Genomic DNA, 12,658 nt, shown 5'->3' on the forward strand with positions numbered 1-12,658 from the left:
ACACCCATACTCTGCACACAGGGCAGCACTCTGCACAGCTCTCCACAGCAGCCTTCTTTCACAGCCAAAATCTGAACAATCATACGCTAAATTTTCAGGCCCAACCCAATTCTCATAACACAGGATAAGTCACATAGTTTCTCTAAAATCAGGGAGGTCACATGGACCAGCCAGTGAGTGACGCTTGACTATGTGTGTAGCCTAAACTGTTAGGGTTCTCTGGGTTCCCAGGCAGAAAGTGACATTGAAACTCAGGACTTAAACAATAAACAGCTGGCTGAACCTTGAGGTTGGGTTATGTGCAGAAAGTCAATTACCGTAGAGGGTCAAGTCTACCAAAGCTGCTTCATGCATGACCTTGAATCAGCAATAAACACCTGGGAATTTGTCCTTGTGTATTTGTCTCCAGGGGCAACCAGTTTGCTTTGAATTTGTTCCTAAGTCTAAAATAATCTGTCTCTGTGACTGAGAATGCTATTACTTTCCTATGCCAGTCTGAGTAGTGAAAAATATCCTACTATTATTTCTATTTGTCAGAACAATACAATTAGATAGGAATCATGTTCCTGACCATCCACAGCTATATGTGTGCCCAGAAGATGGAATGTTTTCATAAGATAAACACACAGCAAAGGGAAAAAACACCCATAGCAGCTCTTAGGGAAGAAGTGCAGTTCTTAGTAAAGAAATATAGTTCTTAGGGAAGAAATACAGTTCTTAGTAAAGAAACACATTCAAACCATCAGAGATGCTCAACAGGCTTGCATAAGAGTAGAAATCAGAACCTGGGGAGATGACTCAGATGGTAAGGTGATTGCCACACAAGCATCCTGAGTTCAGGTTCTAGCAAACACAGGCACCAGACTGCAATCCGAGGAGTCCTGGGGATTGGTTGTTCCCATATCCAGCTGAGTCAGAGGGTAAGAGTTTCACTGAGAAACTCTGTCTGAAAAGCTAAGGAGGAGAGTAATAAAGGAAGCCAGCGCTGGTTACAGGCACATGCACGGCTGTCCTCACTGCTGCTATTTTGTTTATTAACATGGGGGCTGAGGAGACAAACTCAGGCACTCACAATCGCACAGTAAGCTCTCTTCCTCACTGAGCCATCTCTCTGCCTGCTGGGGATGTTTTGGTCACTTTGTATAACATCCAACCTTTATCAAGAGTTATCTGTGTCCAGGTGTCAGTGTACAAGACCTCAAGACAAGGAGATGACCTCTGTCAAGACAGAGGCTCTGGGCCTGAAGAATCAGAACAGTGTGGCAGCCAGAGAAGAGGAGGAGGAGAAGAAGAAGGATCAGAGCAAGGAAGAGCCTGCGGCAAAGACTCCTGTTCCAGAAAGTTGGAACAAAATATTGGCAACTACAGAAGCAGTGTTGACAGAGCAGAGGAAGAGACCAAGGGCCACAGCAGCTGTTCCAGCCAAGGAGAAGGTGGCCCAGGTCAACCCATCCCCGGCCTCTTTCTCACGCCCCACCACCAAGAGAAGTCAAAGGCTGAAAGCCTCTGACTTCAAGTCTGAGCCTCGGTGGGATTTTGAGGAAGAATACAGTTTGGATGTGAGGGGCCTGCAGACGGTGAGTTGGGACCTCCTCATTTCCTCAACCTCCACACCCCACCCCATCCCAACCAGCCCCTTCCTCTAGGCTCAGCTGTCACTTTTACCTTGGCCCACCCTGTGCTAGCCCAGCACTGCTATTGGCCCAGCACTGCTGTTGGGTCATTCCTCCTTCCTATGACAGCCAATCAGAGAGGAGAAGGCAGTTCCATACAAGGTCTGGACCATTCAGCAGGGTGTGGGTGGGAAGGAGTTTGTTTGCCTTGGAAGCCTTGAAGAAGGCCTGGGGGCAGATCAGCAGTCTGTGGGGACAGAGTGTGGCCAGTTCTGGCCTGTGGGACAAGAATCCTTATTCTATGGTCATGGGACTAACGGACAAGAAGACAGACTCGTGCCCAGCTGCTGCCCCCCACCCCGAGGAACACAGCTGTCTCTGGAAAGCTGACTCTAGAACCTTCACTCTCCTCCAGGCTGAAGGAAAACTGTGGGCGATCAACCCCATGTCTCCTCCCTAATCTTTCTGCCCCCTGCCCAGGAGGGCAATAGGGAAAACCTGTTTGTGGATACACACAGAACAGAATCATTGTCCCAACAGTACAGTGGGCATACCATGTGCATCCTCAGACTTACCAAGGTGTAGCTGGTTAGGGACTGAGCGGGCCTGTTTTCTGGGGCCAAAGTGGGCCCAGACTTGGAGAGTTAGACAGCCAGATGTGGAGTTCAGAGTGAGAGAGGAAGGATGGGCAGGACTGTAATGCCCAGTCCAGCCTCTGGCTGATGGTGCCCAGTCCAGCTTCTGCCTGATGAATTTTCTGTGCCCCTCCCTTGCCTGACACATTCTCCCGCACATAGACATGCCCAGACTCTCTGAAGATCAGGGCCTCCAAGTCACCGTGGCTAAAGAATATCTTTCTGCCCAACCTCACTCTCTTCCTGGACGGTGCCCACTTCACCCAGAGCGAGTGGGACCGTCTAGAGCACTTTGCACCGCCCTTTGGCTTCATGGAGCTCAATCAGTCCTGTGAGTCCTCACTTCAGGGCAGAGGGTGGCCGGCTCCTGTCTGGGGTCTGCTTCATTCCGGGACTCTGAATGGAGCCCTGCTGTCTTCCAGTGGTCCAGAAGGTGGTGACCCGCTTCCCTCCGCTACCCCAGCAGCAGCTGCTCCTGGCCAGCCTCCCCTCGGGGAGCTCCAGGTGTATCACCTGTGCCGTGGTGGGCAACGGGGGCATCCTGAACGATTCGCACGTGGGCCAGGAGATAGACAGCCATGACTATGTGTTCCGGTATGTTCTCCACCTCCAGCCTCGTGCCTGTCGACATGGACTATTATGGGAAAGCAGACAAGTGTCCCAATGCTTTTATTTGGAAAATGGAGTGTGTCTCCAGCTCCTGCCTCTCTGCCCCATCCTCTCTCACACACCTCCACAATTTTCTCCCCTCCATCCCTGCCATCCACTTTGGTCTTTCCATATAGACTGAGTGGAGCCGTTATTAAAGGCTATGAACAGGATGTGGGGACCCGGACGTCCTTCTACGGCTTCACTGCCTTCTCCATGGTCCAGTCAATCCTCATACTGGGCAGTCGGGGTTTCCAGCATGTGCCTCTGGGAAAGGTGAGAGGAGAGGAATGGGTGTGGCCACACAGCCTCCTGCTGAGGGACTGACAGAGAGATGAATACCTTGTGTGTGGATGGAGTCTGGGTCGTCCTACGCTCTGCTCATATGAGGGCAAGAGCAGTGGGATCAGTCACTCAGGCCATGGCACAGCCAGGGGACAGTCTGGAAGCGAGTGGGGCCACCCCCAGCCCACGGTCCCCAAAACGGTACTGCTGAACCACTTGCTGTCCTTGGTCTTCAGGATGTCAGATACCTACACTTCCTGGAGGGCACTCGGGACTACGAGTGGCTAGAAGCGATGTTTTTGAACCAGACCATGGCAAAAACCAAACTTCACTGGTTCAGGTACCTCTTCCCTTCCTGACCCAAAGCCCAGGCCAGACTGAGAAGTCAGTGGCTGACTTCAAAAGACTTAGACAGGTGGGACTGTCTCTGTGCCACCTGGAGATGGGATAGCGGTCATACCATGACCCTGTCCTGGCCCCAACAGGCTGGGTAAGAGAACAGGTCCTGAGTGATCCTTCCCTGATACAGGCACAGGCCCCAGGAAGCTTTCCGGGATGCCTTGGACATGGACAGATACCTATTGCTGCACCCAGACTTTATCCGTTACATGAAGAACAGGTGAGGGCTGAAAGCCCACGGAGGGGCTGTGCCCTCTCATCCTCGCTGTCTCCTGACAGTGGGGATCTGTGTATTTTGAGCAGGTTTCTGAGGTCAAAGACCCTAAACACTGCCCACTGGAGAATATACCGCCCCACCACTGGTGCCCTCTTACTGCTGACGGCCCTTCATCTCTGTGACAAGGTGAGGCTGTGGAGCTCAGCTCAGGGGGTGGCTGACAACCTCCAATGGGAATGGGGAGTGGGATGAGCATGCATGTGTCCCTGGCGAACCTGCATGCAGACCCCTGGGGACAGAACCAGGATAAAGGAGGAATGGTCAGACTTCCCATGAGGGAAGCCCCACTACACACCCAGAACTGTCCCAGTTCCTCCCCCATTCTCTATGCAGGTGAGTGCCTATGGCTTCATCACCCAGGGCCACGAGCGCTTCTCTGACCACTACTATGATAAGTCGTGGAAACGGCTGATCTTTTACATAAACCATGACTTCAACTTAGAGAAAACAGTATGGAAGCGGCTGCACGATGAAGGCATCATCCGGCTCTACCAGCGTCCAGAGCACCCGGAAGAGAAGAACTGAGCAGCTCGGCTTCAGGAGTCTCCTAGATCATGCACACCATAGGGTGTCAGGGTTCCTCAGATGTCCCCACTCATCTCCCAGGACTCAAGCAGGCTCCAAGCCCTTGGAGAGTCCCAAGGAACAGCTGTGAGGAGCCCGAGGGTTGGGAGTCCTCTGGGAAGTCATTACTAGCTCAAAGCACACACATAGACACCAACAGTTCATTTCAGGTTACTTTTCAAACTCTGTCTTCAAGATTTTGGGCTCTGGGACCTAAAATAACACTAACTGGGGCTCTCGGTAGTGAATTGGAAAAAAACAAAATGAAATGAAAACACAAACAAAACAAACTAGCAAACAAAATATCCACAAACAATACAACCTTCTTTTAGACTTAATGCCCAGTAGGGTATCAAAAGATCTGGGATTTGCCTAGATAGTGCAGTAGTGTCTCCAGTGGGCACTCATTGCTTCTGCTTGTGGAGGGAAGAGGACTCGCATGACAAGTGTGAATCGGAGAAAATTTGGGATGGCTAGAGCCCCATGGAGTAATTTCTCTGTCAGTGCTTCTGCAGAGCGGAGCCCAGGGATCCAAAGTACAACCGGGTGCAGGGCTGGGCAGGACGAAGTGGCCTAGAGCAATGGAAGCGGCGAGGGCTGCCCGAGATGCAGCTGGGCAGCACAGGCAGCATTGCCCCGAGGTGGCCTCCAAGGAGGATGCCTGAAGGGTGCATCTGCCCGGGGTCGCCCCTTTCCCTGTGTCCTGTTCTGAACAGCTCTCCGACCAGCAGGTGGTGTTGGGAGAGGGTGCTGTGGCGACCACCCCCGCCACTTCTCAGGTCTGCAGAGCGACAGTTGCTGCTTCTGCTGCCCTGTCACCACAGCTCTGCGGGGGTGGTGTCCACATTCACTGAAGAGCAGAGAAGACTACACAGGTGCAGGAAAGTCCTTTGCCCAAGTTTGTCCCAAGTCCAAGTCCGCCCCAGGTCAACTTGGCCTAGCTTAAGTGATTTTGATACTGTTAAGGATTGTAATATAAACACTTTTGGAGAGAGAGGTTTGTCAAGGGGGTTGTGACCCACAGGTTGAGAGCCACAGGTCTAAGAGAACTCAGGCTGCTGAGGGTGACTGAGTGGAGTCGCATCTCTGTCAGTTCACTGCAGACAGATTAGCAGTCTCTGGACGCTACTTAAACCATCAAAGTATTTATTTAGGGCATCTGAGATTCCGCACTGAACAAGAATCTCACCTGGACCCCGGGAGCAGGCAGCTGGTGAGCTTCATTCAGCCGACTGGTGCCAATCTGAACTGTTTCCGAGGCAGGAGTCAAGTGTGTTCCAGTGCTAGCATGACGTGGAACGAGACCAAAAATGGTGCAAAACTTAAGGTCCTGCTGGATTTGTTTCTGCCCTCCCCTCTGGCTCTCCAAAGATTAAATTCAATATGTTTGAGCTGTCGGATAGGTAACTTAAACTGATGTCCAAAAAGCAGTTTGTCAGTGAAGATGAGTCCTTTAAAAAAATTGGTGGGTTTTAAAAATGTGTTTGATTACCCTCCTGCCAATTTAGTGTGTGTATGTGTATGCCTGTGTGTGTGTGCGTGCATGCATGTGTGTGTGTGTGCGCGCGTGCGTGCGTGCGTGTGTGTGTGTGTGTGTGTGTGTGTGTGTGGCCATGTCAGAGGAGCAGCAGTTAGCAATTGAGGTTCAAGGTGTCAGCCCACCAGGAGGAAACTCTCTGGTGGGTGAATCTCGTTTAGGCAAGGCCACGAGACCCCAGACCCCAGAATGTCCTTTGCTTTGGCTATGCCTTCACATGCTTATCACTGCCTTGTCTCCCGTATCCAGCACGGCCTGAGTGGATGTGGGGTTGATCTCTACTGCCTGTAATGTTGAGTGTTTATCTCTTGGATACATCACACTCTACTGGGTAATTTTATCTGTGGATTTTCAAGAAGGCGATTCTTCTCCAAGCTGAACTGTCTAACTGATAATAATAATGGTAGCTTATACAGAATTTTGATGAATGAAAATAAATACAAGGGTTGTTTCACTGCCAGAGCCTGTGAGTTTCACCTAAGGAGCTGCATGGATTGTAGCTCAAATTAATGATTAACAATTGAGTCCCCCAGTAGTCCCCAGCTTATTTAAATTCTTTTAACCTTAACGTTGGGAGATGTGTTCACAGGTCTCAGAGTGCATCGCAGCTGAAACAAAGCTTTGAAAATAATGAAGTCAGACTAAGATGTTTTTGTTAAATCATCTTTGAGGTGAAAAATAAAACCAAGAAGACAATCTAGAGTGGAAAGGCACATCTTTGAAAGCCGAACTCGTTAAGGTCAGGGAACAAGAACAAAGCAGCCCATTTATCATCGGCTGACGTGCCTTTCTTGCTAGATTTGGTGCTGACCAAAGGTGATGATTAATTCCTTATACCATTTCTGCCCTCAATCTCCTGATATAAAAAGCCATTAATGGATGAATATGGGCCCTAAAGATTTAAAGTGCAGCTAACTGATTCTTTTTCACATATTAAGGTTTACGTTTGTGGTTCCTTTAAGATTGCTTATAAGATTACCTTTCAAGATAAGTAATAAATAATTAGTCCTTTCTTTACAACTACAAAATCCAGCCTGCCAGTAAAGACCTGAGAACAATACTTTGCTTGCCAACACTGTTAATCTGCAACACGTTGCTTGGGTATGAATGTCTGTGGGTTCTTGGGGTAATTTGATTTTCACCTATAATATGAAAAACGCTTAACCATGTGAGGGAGATGGAAAACCCGGTGTTTTTACTGTTTGTTTTGTATTCCTTGTAATCATTGACCTGAAAAACAGAATGGAGGGCCTGGAGAGATGGCTCAGAGGTCAAGAGCACTGGCAGCTCTTCCAGAGGTCCTGAGTTCAAGTCCCAGAAACCACATGGTGCCTCACAGCCGGCTATGATGAGATCTGGTGCCCTCTTCTGGCCTGCAGGCGTACATAATAAATAAATCTTTTTAAAAAAAAAAAAAGGGAAAAAAAACAGAAAGTAACCAGATTGTAATTTCTATATTGCCTGAAAACCTTTGCTGCGGTATAAAAGTATATAGTAAGAAAGAACAGAGAATAAAGAAGGAAGTCATCAAGAGCGGTTAGTGTCTTTTTCCCCAAACCCCTTCAGATAGAAAAGTCCTAGCTTACAGGGACTCCATAGATTCCTTTCAAAGCCCTGTGCTTCTGGAGGCTGGCCCCTTAGACAGCAGTGTGAGTGTGTGTGTGTGTCTCTGTGTGTGTGTGTCTCTGTGTGTTTGTGTGTGTCTCTGTGTGTGTGTCTCTGTGTGTTTGTGTGTGTGTCTCTGTGTGTTTGTGTGTGTGTGTCTGTGTGTTTGTGTGTGTGTGTCCGTGTGTGTGTGTCTGTGTGTGTATTTGTGTGTGTGTCTCTGTGTGTTTGTGTGTGTGTGTAAATGTGTGTGTGTATCTGTGTGTTTGTGTGTGTGTGAATGTGTGTGTGTATCTGTGTGTTTGTGTGTGTGTCTCTGTGTGTGTGTGAATGTGTGTGTCTCTGTGTGTTTGTGTGTGTGTGAATGTGTGTGTGTGTCTCTGTGTGTGTGTTTGTGTGTGTGTGGTGTGTGTGTCTCTGTATGTGTGTGAATGTGTGTCTGTGTGTTTGTGTGTGTGTGTCTCTGTGTGTTTGTGTGAGTGTGTGTGTGTCTGTGTGTGTGTCTCTGTGTGTTTGTGTGTGTGTCTCTGTGTGTGTGTTTGTGTGTGTGTCTCTGTGTGTGTTTGTGTGTGTGTGTCTCTGTGTGTGTGTGTCTGTGTGTGTGTGTGTCTGTGTGTTTGTGTCTCTGTGTGTGTGTCTCTGTGTGTGTGTGTGAATGTGTGTGTGTCTCTGTGTGTTTGTGTGTGTGTCTGTGTGTGTGTGTCTCTGTGTGTGTGTATGTGTGTGTCTCTGGGTGTTTGTGTGTGTGTCTCTGTGTGTTTGTGTGTGTTTGTGTGTGTCTCTGTGTGTGTGTCTCTGTGTGTGTGTGTGTCTCTGTGTGTTTGTGTGTGTGTCTGTGTGTGTGTGTCTGTGTGTTTGTGTGTGTGTGTGTGTCTGTGTGTTTGTGTGTGTGTGTGTACAACCTTGGCGTCATCCCTCAGGACCCATCCATCTCAGTTGTTCTCTTGTTTAAAATCCTGGTCACTTTCAGCTTTTGTGTTTAATACCCGGACTCTTAAAAAAAAAAAAAGATTTATTTATTTTTAGATGCGTAGTTGCGTTCCTGTATGTACGTGCACTGCATGAGTGCCGGGTGTCCTCAGAAACGCGAAGAGAGAGGCAGGTCCACTAGAGCCCGAGTCTGTATGGTCGGTCCTAAGCATCGAGTGTACCAGACGCACTTAACACATGGACACGCGCACAAACAAAGGGAAGGAGGGGAGCTTTGAGAAATAGTCTACAAATCAGGGGTAGCCATCCCCCAAAGAAAACAAGAGTAGTCTGTAAGAGCAAAGAGGGGCTGCTGCGGTAGTCCTGGCACCGGTCAGCTATGTAAATGAGGGGTGTCAACAAATAGCAGATAATCAGTCCTGATTGGCTGACTGCGGGTCATAACAGGTCAGGTCCTCATGACAAAATAGAACTTTCCAGAGCCTGTTTATCTTGGCAGCTGAGACAGGAACGTACCCAGGCAACGACTGCAAGGGCTCAACTTGTGGTTATTCCAGGAATACAAAGCAGAGACGTGACCCCACCAGGCATCAAATGGCCACCAGGCTCCATGTTGAACCTAGGCCCAGTTAGCCACTTGGGACTCCTCTTGGAAATTCAGTTTTTCTTTCTTTCTTTTTAAGATTTATTTTTTATTTATTTTTTTATGCATGCGTATGTGTGCATGTCTGTGTGAGTGTACGGCCAATGAGCCACAGGAACACAGGTGCCCACGGAAGCCAGAGAGGGCATCGGACCTTCCGGGGTCATGGTCCATGAACCACCATGTGGGTACAGAGAACTGAACCTGGGTCCTTTGGAACAGTAGTCAGTGCTCTTAACCACCCAGCTGCCTCTCCAGGCCCCATGCTGGACTGTCCCCAAGGGCCACGGGCATTGCAAAGTATTTCCCGGGAGATGGCGATTGTGTGGTAAGCTTCTGTCTAGCAAGGATTCCTGCGTGAATGTGTAAGCCACTGGGTAGGTGTGAAGCCGTGACTTCCGGTCTCTAGGTCCCCTGCAGTTCTTTGTTGATGGTTGTCTTTCTGTGTTTACATTGGCATCCGGTGGGACTTATTTTGTGAAAATTCACCCCTTGACACCCCTTATTCTCACCCTCAGGTCGTTTTGATTTGGGTGGCAGAGTCTCCTTCCCAGGCTCCGGGACTGCTGCTGCTTTTTCCTCCCCGCTCCCACCTCTTCCCTTTCTACATCCTCCTCCCTTCTCCCTCTCCTCCTCCCCCTCCTCCCTCTCCCCTTCTTTCCTCCTCCTTTCTCCCTCTCCTCCTTGTCTCTCTCCTCCTCTGTCTCCTCCTTCTCCCTCTTCTTTCTCCCTCTCCTCCCCCTCCTCCCTCCTTCTTCTCTCTCCTCCTCCCTCTCCCCTGCCTCCCCCTTCTCGCCTTTTGATTTTAAAGGACTAAATTACCATTGGAATGGCTCTGAGGGTTGAGGCACTCACAACCTGGAGAGAGCTGACTCCCTCAGGCTTTCCTTTGGCTGCCACACAGGTACCGGCGAGCGCGCATATGGGCGCACACACACACACATGCACGCACACACACACATGCGCACACACACATGCACGCGCACACACGCGCGCGCGCACACACACACACACGCATGCACACACTAAATTGGGGAGAGTGGATCAAACACATTTTTAAAACCCACCAAATTTTTAAAGGACTCATCTTCACTGACAAACTGCTTTTTGGACATCAGTTTAAGTTACCTATCCGACAGCTCAAACATATTGAATTTAATCTTTGGAGAGCCAGAGGGGAGGGCAGAAACAAATCCAGCAGGACCTTAAGTTTTGCACCATTTTTGGTCTCGTTCCACATCATGCTAGCACTGGAACACACTTGACTCCTGCCTCGGAAACAGTTCAGATTGGCACCAGTCGGCTGAATGAAGCTCACCAGCTGCCTGCTCCCGGGGTCCAGGTGAGATTCTTGTTCAGTGCGGAATCTCAGATGCCCTAAATAAATACTTTGATGGTTTAAGTAGCGTCCAGAGACTGCTAATCTGTCTGCAGTGAACTGACAGAGATGCGACTCCACTCAGACACCCTCAGCAGCCTGAGTTCTCTTAGACCTGTGGCTCTCAACCTGTGGGTCACAACCCCCTTGACAAACCTCTCTCTCCAAAAGTGTTTACATTACAATCCTTAACAGTAGTAAAATTGCAGGTAAGAAGTAGAAACAAAAATAATTTTAGGGTTGGGGTCACCACAAGATGAGGGACTGTAATAAAGGGTCACAGCTTTAGGAAGGTTGAGAACCGGTGTCTTAGATTTTAGGGACCTTTACTCAGGACAAAGCGGGATTCATGGATCGACACTGGAGGGAATTTCAGGCCGGGCTGGTTAAGCGAGGCAGAGTTGAAAGTTTCGTTAAAGCTAATTCAGGGCTGGGGAGAAGGCCTGAGTTTGGTTCCCAGCGCACACCCCAAGTATCTCACAACCTCCTATTCCTCCTCCTCAGGGCTCTGATACCCTCTTCTGGCCTCCTCAGGCCATTGCGCTCATATGTGCAATCGCCTTCCACATAATTCAAAATACATATATTAAAAATCTGTTTCAGATGGCTTAGTGGTTAAGAGCACTGCCTGCTCTTCCAAAGGTCCTGAGTTCAATTCCCAGCAACCACATGGTGGCTCACAACCATCTGTAATGAGGTCTGGTGCCCTCTTCTGGCCTGCAGGCATACACACAGAATAATGGATAAATAAATAAATAAATAAATAAATAAATAAATAAATCTGTTTCGATACAGGCTTGTGCATGAGGGTTAAGAGAAAGCACAGAGAGAGAGTGTGAGTGGGGTCCCTTCGAGGGTCACAGCAGGAACCATGCCAAGATTATGAAGGCTTTTGAAATTCCATTGCTCAGTGGGTATCTAGGGACCCCACCCTTCTTTCTGCCTCTGCTTTCTTCCCTGAGATGCCTTGGATGAATTTATAATCTGAGAAACTCACACTAGAAGCAACTGGGGTTGTATAACAGGTATATGGGCTTTCCCATAAATGGAGTTTCTGGTGAGATTCCCAGAAAATTGTAGGTTTATGGGTAGGAAGTCAGTGGTGGGGGAATAAGCCATTGCTAATTGTGCTAGAGCCTGCCTTCTCTGCCTCAGGAGGATTCCAGTGATTCCTTCCTCACTCAGCCCAGATAGATAGATAGATAGATAGATAGATAGATAGATAGATAGATAGATAGATAGATCTAGATAGAATCATAGGATAAATTTATATACACATGCACACGAATATACACACACATGAACACATATACACACATGAATATATACACACCAACATATACTTGCATGAATGTACATACATATGAACATACACATGAATATACATACACATATAATTTTTTTGTTTGTTTTCTTTAGACAGGGTTCCACGACACTCAGGGTAAAACAGAGAAACACCATCTTGGAAAATGAACACATCTAATTCTCTGTCTTCCATCTAAAATCACAACTCATGTTGATATCTCCACTCAGCACCATAGTTTACCAGGGAATATAGGGTCCTCTTAGCAGGTTTTTAATCTCATAGATAAAAGAACTTAAAAGTGACCCATTGTGTGGTGCACACCTTTAATCCCAGCACTCAGGAGGCAGAGGCAGGTGGATCCCTGTGAGTCAGAGGCCAACCTGGTCTACAGAGTGAGTTCCAGGACAGCTAGGGCTATATGGAGAGACTCTGTCTCAAGGAAACAAACAAGCAAGCAAACAAAAGAATTTAAGACCAGATTCCAAAGGAAACTGGAGGACCATGTTATTAGCGCTTAAACCCTGATATCGCCACCTTATTCCCCTCTATATGGTATTTTTAATTTATTTTTAAATGGATAGTTTTTTAATTAAAACTTATTTACTTTTGTTCATGTGTATATTTGTATGTGCACCATGTGTGTTCAGTGCCCTTAACAGACAAAAGAGGATGTTTTATCTGCTGAAGTTACAGGCAGATGTTGTGAGACATCCAACGTGGGTACCCAAACTTGAGTCCTCTGCTAGAGCAGCAAGTGTCTTAACTGACTCCAGGCCCTTACGTAGTTTTTCCTTTGTTTTGTTTTCTAAAGACAGGGTTTCTCTGTGTAGTACCTGTA

At 48.2% G+C, this 12,658-nt stretch overlaps 1 protein-coding gene across 1 annotated transcript; it reads left to right on the top strand.

Annotated features, from left to right (window-relative positions):
• Positions 1-1,211: 1,211 nt before the first annotated feature.
• LOC142831514 (alpha-N-acetylgalactosaminide alpha-2,6-sialyltransferase 1-like) lies at positions 1,212-4,382 on the top strand. The gene is made up of 8 exons (XM_075941716.1): positions 1,212-1,577; positions 2,411-2,579; positions 2,671-2,842; positions 3,034-3,172; positions 3,418-3,521; positions 3,711-3,800; positions 3,884-3,983; positions 4,191-4,382. The coding sequence occupies exons 1-8, from the start codon at positions 1,212-1,214 to the stop codon at positions 4,380-4,382; spliced, it is 1,332 nt and encodes a 443-aa protein (XP_075797831.1).
• Positions 4,383-12,658: the final 8,276 nt, after the last annotated feature.

Source organism: Microtus pennsylvanicus, chromosome 11, assembly GCF_037038515.1.
Source record: "Microtus pennsylvanicus isolate mMicPen1 chromosome 11, mMicPen1.hap1, whole genome shotgun sequence".
Lineage (NCBI taxonomy): Eukaryota > Metazoa > Chordata > Mammalia > Rodentia > Cricetidae > Microtus > Microtus pennsylvanicus.

Coding starts and splice junctions, on each gene's coding strand:
- LOC142831514 (XM_075941716.1), top strand. CDS start 1,212: ATGACCTCTGTCAAGACAGAGGCTCTGGGCCTGAAGAATCAGAACAGT. Junction 2,580..2,670: donor CATGGAGCTCAATCAGTCCT/GTGAGTCCTCAC, acceptor GCTGTCTTCCAG/TGGTCCAGAAGGTGGTGACC. Junction 2,843..3,033: donor AGCCATGACTATGTGTTCCG/GTATGTTCTCCA, acceptor CTTTCCATATAG/ACTGAGTGGAGCCGTTATTA.